Source organism: Triticum urartu, chromosome 7 (assembly GCF_003073215.2).
Source record: "Triticum urartu cultivar G1812 chromosome 7, Tu2.1, whole genome shotgun sequence".
In the NCBI taxonomy this organism is placed as follows: domain Eukaryota; kingdom Viridiplantae; phylum Streptophyta; class Magnoliopsida; order Poales; family Poaceae; genus Triticum; species Triticum urartu.
The window spans coordinates 228,630,345-228,641,862 of NC_053028.1; the positions used below are offsets into that span (position 1 = coordinate 228,630,345).

The 11,518-nt window shown below is 45.5% G+C and overlaps 1 protein-coding gene across 2 annotated transcripts; it reads left to right on the forward strand.

Annotated features, from left to right (window-relative positions):
- Positions 1–7,266: 7,266 nt before the first annotated feature.
- Positions 7,267–11,496, forward strand: LOC125519905 (3-hydroxy-3-methylglutaryl-coenzyme A reductase 3). 2 transcript variants are annotated; one of them, XM_048684687.1, is made up of 5 exons: positions 7,267–8,279; positions 8,559–8,740; positions 9,574–9,920; positions 10,657–10,954; positions 11,063–11,496. In XM_048684687.1, exons 1-4 carry the CDS (start codon positions 7,387–7,389, stop codon positions 10,906–10,908), a joined length of 1,674 nt encoding a protein of 557 aa, XP_048540644.1. In that variant the 5' UTR covers positions 7,267–7,386; the 3' UTR covers positions 10,909–10,954; positions 11,063–11,496. The 2 variants fall into 2 exon arrangements, with proteins under 2 accessions (XP_048540644.1, XP_048540643.1); XM_048684686.1 differs by having other exon boundaries at positions 10,657–11,496.
- Positions 11,497–11,518: the final 22 nt, after the last annotated feature.

The window sequence follows — 11,518 nt, forward strand, 5'->3', positions numbered from 1 at the left end:
ATAAGGACTACTATAGCTACCGCACGGAACGCGTCAAGGTTGAGGTATGTTGTCTATGGACTGACGAAGAACAAGAGAAGAACATCATGAACCCGTATGAACCCTAAGTGGATCTACAGATGAAAGAGGGAAAGACTTACCGCAGTTGTTGAAGCAGCAGAGGTGCGCCGCGTTTCTCTGGTGCGATCAGGTTGATGCAGCGGCCGACGGTGAGGCAGAGGCAAAGCTCGACGACGGCAGCGACGCTCGGGTGCAGAGGCATCGCGAGGAGAAGGAAGAGACGAAGAGGCAATGGGAGGAAAAGGAAAGGGATCATCAGCCCTATTTATAAGGGCAAAGAGATAAGTGACAGGCGCGGGAATTGAGGAGCCCAAAAATGGATATATAACGAGGTTGTCGCCTTGATTGTTGGATGCTCATTAATAAAGGGTATCTTCGGCTTTAATGAACAGGTGACGTCATGGCGGTTTACTACAAATCTGGAGGATGACGTCACGTCGGTTTACAAGACCTATGCGAAGGTGCAAAGGGAGGAATTTTTCTAAGTGTTGCAGATTGACATGAACAAGTTCAAATCAGTCTGGGGCCTAATGTTGGGGATATTACTACTGGGCATAAACCGGCCAAGAGAGGCCGGGTTATCCCCATGATGATTTCTTTATTTGAAGACCCATGAAGACAAAGATGGTGGTGCTTCATGAAGGCCCAAGGCCCAAAGGCGGGTTAAGGCCTGTAGACATAAACCGACATTGATATATAACTTGTATTGTAATATAGGAGTAGAGACCGAGCCGGACACGTTTATGATCCGGCCTCAGGACTCTGTAAACCGACGGGTGTCGACCTATGTATATAAAGGGGCGACCCGGCAACGGTTTAGGGACAACAGACAACAACTCGAGAGCCAGACAAAGCGGATTCGCTCCCTGGTCATCAAAACCCTAGCAATTCCATCACAACTAGAGTAGGCCTTTACCTTCATCGTAAGGGGCCGAACCAGTATAAACTCTTGCGTCCTTTATCCGCTTTAAACCCCTTTAAGCTAACCCGTAGCGATGACTCCACGACTAAGTCCTCTCACGAGGATATCTGCCGTGACAAAACCACGACATGCTCCCTTATTGGAAAGTAGTTCATCACAGAAATCAGTTCCAGTGATTCCTACACCAATTAGTGAGTAAGCTGATGATGATGATCATGAAACTTCTGATTAAGTTACTACCGAACCTCGTAGGTCAAACAGAGTAAGATCCGCACCAGAATGGTACGGTAATCCTGTTCGGGAGGTCATGTTACTTGACCATGACGAACGTACGAACTATGAGGAAGCGATGATGAGCCCAGATTCCGCAAAATGGCTTGAGGCCATGAAATCTAAGATGGGATCCATGTATAAGAACAAAGTGTGGACTTTGGTTGACTTGCCCGATGATCGGCAAGCCATAGAGAATAAATGGACCTTCAAGAAGAAGACTAACACTGACGGTAATGTTACTGTCTACAAAGCTCGACTTGTTGCGAAAGGTTTTCGACGATTCAAGGAGTTGACTACGATGAGACCTTCTCACCCGTAGCGATGCTTAAGTCCGTCTGAATCATGTTAGCAATTGCTGCATTTTATGATTATGAATTTTGGCAAATGGGTGTCAAAACTACATTCCTTAATGGATATCTTAAAGAAGAGTTGTATATGATGCAACCGGAAGGTTTGGTCGATCCAAAAGGTGCTAACAAAGTGTGCAAGCTCCACCGATCCATTTATGGACTGGTGCAAGCATCTCGGAGTTGGAATATACGCTTTGATAGTGTGATCAAAGCATATGGTTTTATACAGACTTTTGGAGAAGCCTGTATTTACAAGAAAGTGAGTGGGAGCTCTGTAGCATTTCTGATATTATATGTGGATGACATATTGTTGATCGGAAATGATATTGAATTTCTGAATAGCATAAAAGGATACTTGAATAAGATTTTTTCAATGAAAGACCTCGGTGAAGCTGCTTATATATTGGGCATCAAGATCTATAGAGATATATCAAGACACTTAATTGGACTTTCACAAAGCACATACCTTGATAAAGTTTTGAAGAAGTTCGAAATGGATCAAGCAAAGAAAGGGTTCTTGCATGTGTTACAAGGTGTGAAGTTGAGCCAGACTCAATGCCCGACCACTGCAGAAGATAGAGAGAAAATGAAAGTCATTCCCTATGCCTCAGCCATAGGTTCTATCATGTATGCAATGCTATGTACCAGACCTGATGTGTGCCTTGCTATTAGTTCAACAGGGAGGTACCAAAGTAATCCAGGAGTGTATCACTGAACATCGGTCAAGAACATCCTGAAATACGTGAAAAGGACTAAGGATGTGTTTCCCGTTTATGGAGGTGACAAAGAGCTCGTCATAAACAGTTATGTCGATGCAAGCTTTGACACTGATCCAGATGACTCTAAGTCACAAACCGGATATGTATTTATATTGAATGGTGGATCTGTAAGTTGGTGCAGTTCCAAACAGAGCGTCGTGGCAGGATCTACGTGTGAAGCGGAGTACATAGCTGCTTCAGAAGCAGCGAAGGAAGGAGTCTGGATGAAGGAGTTCATATCTGATCTAGGTGTCATACCTAGTGCATCGGGTCCAATGAAAATCATTTGTGACAATACTAGTGCAATTGCCTTGGCAAAGGAATCCAGATTTCACAAAAGAACCAAGAACATCAAGAGACGCTTCAATTCCATCCGCGATCAAGTCAAGGAGGGAGACATAGAGATTTGCAATATACATACGGATCTGAATGTTGGAGACCCGTTGACTAAGCCTCTCTCACGAGCAATACATGATCAGCACCAAGACTCCATGGGTGTTAGAATCATTACTATGTAATCTAGATTACTGACTCTAGTGCAAGTGGGAGACTGAAGGAAATATGCCCTAGAGGCAATAATAAAGTTGTTATTTATATTTCCATATATCATGATAAATGTTTATTATTCATGCTAGAATTGTATTAACCAGAAACTTAGTACATGTGTGGATACATAGACAAACATAGAGTCCCTAGTATGCCTCTACTTGACTAGCTCGTTAATCAAAAATGGCTAAGTTGCCTAGCCATAGACATGTGTTGTCATTTGATGAACAGGATCACATCATTAGAGAATGATGTGATGGACAAGACCCATCCGTTAGCTTAGCATAATTTTTCTGCTATTGCTTTCTTCATGACTTATACATGTTCCTCAGACTATGAGATTATGTAACTCCCGAATAATGGAGGAAAGCATTGTGTGCTATCAAACGTCACAACGTAACTGGGTGATTACAAAGATGCTCTACATGTGTCTCCGATGGTGTTTGTTGAGTTGGCATAGATCAAGATTAGGATTTGTCACTCCGTGTATCGGAGAGGTATCTCTGGGCCCTCTCGGTAATGCACATCACTATGAGCCTTGCAAGCAATGTGACTAATGAATTAGTTACGGGATGATGCATTACGGAACGAGTAAAGAGACTTGCCAGTGACGAGATTGAACTAGGTATGATGATACCGACGATCGAATCTCGGGCAAGTAACATACCAATAACAAAGGGAATAACGTATGTTGTTATGCGGTTTGACCAATAGAGATCTTCGTAGAATATGTGGGAACCAATATGAGCATCCAGGTTCCGCTATTGGTTATTGACTGGAGATGTGTCTTGGTCATGTCTACATAGTTCTCGAACCCGTAGGGTCCGCACGCTTAACGTTCGATGACGATTTGTATTATGAGTTATGTGATTTGATGTACTGAAGTTTGTTCGGAGTCCCGGATGAGATCATGGACATGACGAGGAGTCTCGAAATGGTCGAGACATAAAGATTCATATATTGAAAGGTTACATTTGGACACCGGAATGGTTCGGGCCGTTTCAAATGAGTTTCGAAGTACCAGGGGTTACCGGACCCCCCCCCCCCGGGGGAAGTTATTGGGCCTCATGGGCCTAGTGGTGGAAAAGAGGAGGCAGGCCAAGGAGTGGCGCACGCGCCCCCTAGCCCAAACTGTATTGGACTAGGGTTGTGGGGCCCCCCCTTCCTTCTCTTCTCCTCCTCCTTCCCCCCTTCTCCTTATGGGAATATGAAAGGAGGGGGAATCCTACTTGGAGTAGGACTCCCCCCCTTGGGCGCGCCACACCTTGGCCGGCCTCCTCCTCCCTCCCCCTTTATATACGTGGGAGGGGGCACCCCAAAGACACACCAAAGTTTCTCTTAGCCGTGTGCGGTGCCCCCCTCCATAGTTACACACCTCGGTCATATCGTCGTAGTGCTTAGGCGAAGCCCTGCACTTGTGAATTTCATCGTCTCCATCACCACGCCGTCGTGCTGACGAAACTCTCCCTCGATCTCAACTGGATCAAGATTTCGAGGGACATCACCGAGCTGAACGTGCGCAGATCACGGAGGTGCCGTACGTTCGGTACTTGGATCGGTTGGATCGCGAAGACGTTCGACTACATGAACCGCGTTACTAAACGCTTCCGCTTTCGGTCTATGAGGGTACGTGGACACACTCTCCCCGCTCGTTGCTATGCTTCTACTAGATAGATCTTGCGTGATCGTAGGCAAAATTTTGAAATACTACGTTCCCCAACACGGAGAGCTAAAGTGCTCCTGCCCAGGTTCCGCCTCGAGACGGCGGCGCTTCGATCCAAAAATCCTCTCTTGATTTTTTCTACGTCAAAACTCTTCATATAGCAGAAGATGGGGGCCGAAGGCCTACTAAGGGCCCCACAAGGCATCAGGGCGCGCCCAGGGGGTGGTCGCGCCTTGTTGCCTCGTGGCAACTGGTGGGCCCCCTCTGGTACTTCTTTGCTCCAGTATTTTTATATATACCATAAAAATTCTTCGTGAAATTTCAGTTTATTTTGAGTTGTGCGGAATAGGTATATCTGATGTAGCTTTTTCAGGTTCAGAATTCCAGCTGCCGGCAATCTCCCTCTCCATATAAATATTGCAAATTAAGAGAGAAAAGACATTAGAATTGCATCACAAAGTGTTATAATGATCAAAAACATTATAAATAGCAATAAGAAAACATGATGTAAAATTGACATATCACGGCTTCAGAGGGGTGGATCTTTTGATGGCCTATCTCTCCTGATTATGGATGTTGAAGGACAATGCATGTTGGTAACTGGATGTTGCCAATATCTTGACCACTAAGATAGTCTGTTGGCAACTGTCATCTTTATAAAACAATCCTGTGTTTTTTTCTTGGCCGTGTTTCTATCAAGTACAAATATTGTAATTTGGAAAATGGACCCTTGTAATGTTCAATGTCAACATGCGGTCTATCATCTTAGATTGAGGTGGACTTCAGGTTAAGTCCGATCAAAAGATGATATCCCTTTTGCAAATATGATGTCTGGCTACATACACAAAACAATCTTGATGTGTACACCAACGGTCAAGATATTGGCAACACTTAGACAAGGTACATATTCGAGTTCTCGATAATCTTGCACATGGTCGTGAGCAGACATTAGTCAGGGCCATGTACTTACTATTTCCTTCTTATTGGTTTTCTGTTTCTTGCGTAGGTCACATACATAATTGTATTCTTGTTGATCAATGGGCGCATAGCCTATATTTTGCATAAGTTGTGCATTTAGTACTTTGAAGGAAATAAATTGATTGAGGGAAAATTATAGAGATGAGGGGCATATGGAGAAATAAGAAAAGGATTAAGATCACGCTAAATAAATTATGGTAACTGGAATGCATTTCAAAATCCAAAACGTTTGATCTAAAGAGCTCTCATAAGAAAATAAAATCCTAAATAGTAGAATGTTCAAACTTCTTTGAGAAATGAGACGATTTGTGTGATGCTTCTACTTGTGCATATGTGGGGCGGGGGGGAGTTCGTGAGGTGTTGCTCATGTAGCTAGTTACTCCGTGCGGGTTTATTAGGGCCCCTCTTATTTTGTTCTAAAGCTTGACCATGAATTTAACTTATAAAATCTAAAATATATGCTACAAAAATTATAACAATACCTCTTTTGGACACAAATCCAACAATATATTTTCTGTAGCATATACTTTATTTTAGTTAAATAGATCTTCTAATTTTGACCCAAAATACGTGGGGACCCAAAATACGTGGGGACCCAATAAACTCGGACGAAGATAGTACCTAAATAGAAGGGTCTAAATCAAATATCATTTCTGAGCCCAGACTCATCTTCACCCGGTTAAGAGAAAATTTTAAAAAAATACTTAACAATTTTATTTTGCATGGAGGATGATTTGGTGCGTGAGGTCCGCTTCAAAATTCAGATCATTTGGACAAATGAATAGCTCTCATAAAAATGGATAAATTGGGTCAGAGCAGTAGATGAACAGTTAACTTTTCACATACCATAAATTTGTCTTTTGCCGAGAGCTACTCAGATATCCAAATGAACTCAAGTTTGAAGTGGACCTCGCACACCTACGCATCTTTCATGCAACTTTTTTGGATTTCTTTTGCATTTTCTATTTTTTTTTAATTTACTGTTCACCATAGGAACACAGTCGGTCTGAATCAACTATAAAAAATAATCAAAGTTATAAAACACTCTAAATATAATAAAAATCACATCGAGGTCCTTTCCTTCAACAACTTAGAAGCCCGTATCTCTATAACTCAATCTTAATTTTATGGTTTACTAAAAATCTTCTAGTACGCCGGCTTATGATTTATCTGTTTATAATAATGCGATTGTGTAAATAACTGATCATTAAATTCTTCCCATGAATTACCTTATATTTCGATCCGAAGTTTTGTAAGTAAATTAAAATGAAACTGGTTCGAAAGGTAAGTAAATTAAATAGATTTATTATCATACAAGGAAAGTTGGATGAGGGGTGGTGTGAAGAAAGATACAAGGAAAGTTGGACGAGGGGTGATGTGAAGAAAGATGAAATAAGAACCTTACTTTTTTTAAAGTATAGTAGAGATAGGGATATAGAAAATGCATCGTTCCAGATTTTACTCGTGTTATTACTGCGAATCCGCAGTTGGCAGGTGGGCGTGTCACGTAGCAAAAAGTTTCGTTTTTATTACAAAGTCCAAAGAGAGTACGTGTACGCGTCGGACAAACCGAAGGGGAGAGCAAGGCCACACGGCCCATGTCGGCCGAGCGAGCGGGCCCAGCCTCAGCGTCAGGTGGGTCGCCGCGCGGTAAGCGCACCGGGCATGTGGGCTGCCACTGCCACTGACAGTGCCAATAAAAGGCCGAGGCGGGCGCATCCCGAGGCCCCGAAACACCCGCTCCCTCTCGCGGCACGGCCACCACCCCACTCACACGCCGAGCGGCCGAGCCGTGCCCACCTCGCCCCCGTTTGACTCCGACGCGCACGCGCACGCATGGATGTGCGGCAGAGGCAGAGGAGGGCGCCGCCGCCGGCAGTGGGCCAGGCGGGGGCGCCCCGGGTGCTCCAGGCGGGGGACGCGCTGCCGCTGCCGATCCGGCACACGAACCTCATCTTCTCGGCGCTCTTCGCGGCCTCGCTCGCCTACCTGATGCGGCGGTGGCGCGAGAAGATCCGCTCCTCCACGCCGCTCCACGTCGTCGACCTCACCGAGATTCTCTCCATCTTCGGCCTCGTCGCCTCGCTCATCTACCTGCTCAGCTTCTTCGGCATCGCCTTTGTGCAGTCCATCGTCTCGTCCAGCGACGAGGACGAGGATTTCCTGGTCGGCCCTCCCGCCGCGCCGGCGCCGGCGCAATGCGGGCTTCTCGGGGGCTCCGACGCGGTGGTGCCAGAGAAAATGCCCGAGGAGGACGAGGAGATTGTGGCCTCCGTCGTCGCCGGGAAGGTGCCCTCCTACGTGCTGGAGACCAGGCTCGGCGACTGCCGGCGCGCCGCGGGGCTCCGGCGCGAGGCGGTGCGGCGGATCACGGGGCGGCAGATCGAGGGGCTCCCGCTGGACGGCTTCGACTACGCGTCCATCCTCGGGCAGTGCTGCGAGCTGCCGGTGGGGTACGTCCAGCTCCCCGTGGGCATCGCCGGGCCGCTCCTGCTCGACGGCCAGCGGTTCTACGTACCCATGGCGACCACCGAGGGCTGCCTCGTCGCCAGCACCAACCGCGGCTGCAAGGCCATAGCCGAGTCAGGCGGCGCCACCAGCGTTGTGCTCCGGGACGCGATGACGCGCGCTCCCGTCGCCCGCTTCCCCACCGCGCGCCGCGCCGCCGAGCTCAAGGCCTTCTTGGAGGACCCCGCCAACTTCGATACGCTGTCCGTTGTCTTCAACAGGTACACCAACACTCATCAGTCATCACCAAGTACTATACGACGACGAACTTATGATGCAACATATGGCATTGTATTAACGCCCAGCTTGTGCTCGACGATACGTCTCTGAGGTTGAAGTCACGTGCCTAAATCAATATTAATTACTCTATATACTATTTAAGATTTGAATTTCTGGAATTCTGGTGCAGGATGATGGTACAAGTATTACTTGTCAAATATTTCTCCTTTGTAGGTCACAACGCGGTAACTAACTGTCTGGAAAATATGATATCCGAGCAGGTCGAGCAGATTTGGGAGGCTGCAGGGAGTGCAGTGCGCGATGGCCGGGAGGAACCTGTACATGAGATTCAGCTGCAGCACAGGGGATGCCATGGGGATGAACATGATCTCCAAGGGCGTGCAGAACGTGCTGGATTACCTCCAGGATGACTTCCCTGACATGGATGTCATTAGCATATCAGGTTTGCTTCCCTTTGCCACCACGAACTACTGTACTTCACTTGAGTCACCTAATCTTCTCTTCAGAATAAAATTCCTAGTCACAACCTTTATTTCCCAAGACAGACTATGGCTTACTGAAACAAAAAAACCTTCATATAATAAGCAGAGTGGCCATTTGATGATACACATAGTTAGGGCCCGTTTTCAGCAAGGATTAACAAGGATAAGTTGGCGCACTATTGAATTATCAGGTTGAGCTTATGGACAACATATGGTGAACATTGGCATGTTCAATCAAAATATACCATTTATAAAATGAAATTACCACTGAACCAACTTGGCATACCGTAAGATTGTTCAATTACATATGATACTTGCCATGATGCATTAGGAAGATTTTGAAAGGGCTTCTGGTAAGAAGATATATCTTTAATGCAAGATTCCTGATGAGTCAAAAATGATATTGACTTTAATAAGTATACCAACTTTGAGTATCTGGAACCACCTTTATTCTTTTAACTTCAAGCATGTAGAAGGTTCAGGACAAAGTGCGTAAGCTGCAAGAATAATTATGCAAGAATGAATATTTGAAGCCGGCACATCACTGGGCCCTTTTGTTTTTACACAAATTAACACCGATCCATCTGCTATCATTTTGATAGTGGAACCCGATCCATGTTGTCTTGTATGGGGAAAGAACAGCCTAGTCATCTTTCATATCATATTTGGCTATATATTAATATACAGCGATATGATTAACATAATTATGTGCATTGTATAAGTAAAAAAACAGATCTCTGTGTTTTCATATATTTTTCCAATCTGATTAGTATCTTTTGGTTATTGAAACCAGGTAACTTTTGTTCTGACAAGAAGCCAGCCGCTGTAAATTGGATCGAGGGGCGTGGCAAGTCTGTGGTTTGTGAGGCGGTAATCAAGGAGGAAATTGTGAAAAAGGTTCTGAAAACCAATGTGCAGTCTCTAGTAGAACTAAATGTGATCAAGAATCTTGCTGGCTCAGCTGTTGCTGGAGCTCTTGGGGGGTTCAATGCCCATGCAAGCAATATTGTAACAGCCATCTTCATAGCCACTGGCCAGGACCCTGCACAAAATGTGGAAAGTTCTCAGTGCATCACAATGTTGGAAGCTGTAAATGATGGCAAAGATCTCCACATATCTGTCACTATGCCCTCTATTGAGGTATGCAACTGTATTGTTTTTATTTGTTCCGTTATCAGTATATCCAGGCATTGTGCTGACGATGATCATCAACTACAGTTTTTTTAGGTCCCACTATAATTTGATTTGTGAGAAATGCTCTGCACCTAACTTACGGTCCCTAATGGGTTAATTAATACTTAATACGTCCACATCCTTATACATGTATTGTTGCTCGTTCGAATAAGTGCCCATCCCCATCGAGCACCTATTTATTAAAGAAAAGGTGGTGTATCAACTCTAACTGTATCTCCTCATATGGCCTAGCACTCTGGCTATATTATAGAACAGTGTTTTGTTATATACTTGAATAGTTCGTAACAGAAATTATACCCATCCCCGGGCTCAGATGCGGATTTTCGCTTGAATAGTTCGTAACAGAAAATATATTTTGGCTACATAAGATCCAACTATACTTCGTCAGCTCAATCAGCCGATTCATATCAGAGGAATCTTTCCAGTAGAAAAGGAATATTTTCTGATGCCTTGTTTTCCTACTTAGCTACTTGTTGTCTTGAGCAGGCTAATTGTCGATTACTTAGTCTTGTGCTTTGTGTTGCTAGGGTGAGACACATTTTTCCTATATATATCCGCTATTTGTTTGTTTGTTTGTTTGTTTCTGAGAACATGCTGAGCTGTGTAGGATGACTTGTTTGATAACATTTGAGAATATGACGAGTGGTCGACATGTTGTGATTGTTATTTACTGAAAATGCAGGTGGGCACAGTTGGTGGTGGGACTCAGTTGGCGTCACAGTCTGCATGCCTGGACCTGCTGGGCGTGAAAGGCGCCAACAGGGAATCGCCAGGATCGAACGCGAGGCTCCTGGCCACCGTGGTGGCAGGCGGGGTTCTCGCCGGCGAGTTGTCCCTCTTATCCGCTCTCGCCGCTGGCCAGCTCGTCAAGAGCCACATGAAGTACAACAGATCCAGCAGAGACATGTGCAAGGCGGCATCTCTAAGTTCTTGATTGACTCCACGAGCTGCAGCTCAAGAAACTTAATTCTGCATACAGGGTAATTGGGCCTTGTCCTCCTTAAGACGCAATTAAAGTGCTCATGAGCGTCAAGCCATCAACATCAAGCTAAGAAGAGTTTGACGGATTTCTTCCTCGATGCTGGCAGGTGTTTCTGGCGTCGTTCTTCGCGTGCTGCCGCTGCTGGCGTCGTCGACGGACGGCCCCAGGCGGCACCGGAGAAGCTAACCTTTTTAGCCTGTTTGTGTTCGTAAGGCGTTGTGGTTAGTTGGGTTGGTTACCTTGGCGCGCAAGGTGTGAGGATCTTTTTGTAGCATCGAAGTGTAGAGATCTCTCTCCTTGCTTCAGGAAGCCAGCCTTGTAGTGGTATCTGTTTCACCTTTTGATTGGTCCTTTTTCCTGTTTGCTAGTCGAACAATGTCGAAAGTTGGTGACGTGATTGTAGAAAGAGATGTGGGTCTCGTCGGAGTTCTCCAGAGCATGGTGGCGGCTCCGTCCATCCATTGTCGTGTCAGCGGAGCGTCGTGACCTTTCTGTAGATCTGCCTAATATCTATCCAGATCAGATGCATGTGTCAGCAGATGTTCAAGTGTCGCCCTCACGT

Coding starts and splice junctions, on each gene's coding strand:
- LOC125519905 (XM_048684686.1), top strand. CDS start 7,387: ATGGATGTGCGGCAGAGGCAGAGGAGGGCGCCGCCGCCGGCAGTGGGC. Junction 8,741..9,573: donor GGATGTCATTAGCATATCAG/GTTTGCTTCCCT, acceptor TATTGAAACCAG/GTAACTTTTGTTCTGACAAG. Junction 9,921..10,656: donor TCACTATGCCCTCTATTGAG/GTATGCAACTGT, acceptor CTGAAAATGCAG/GTGGGCACAGTTGGTGGTGG.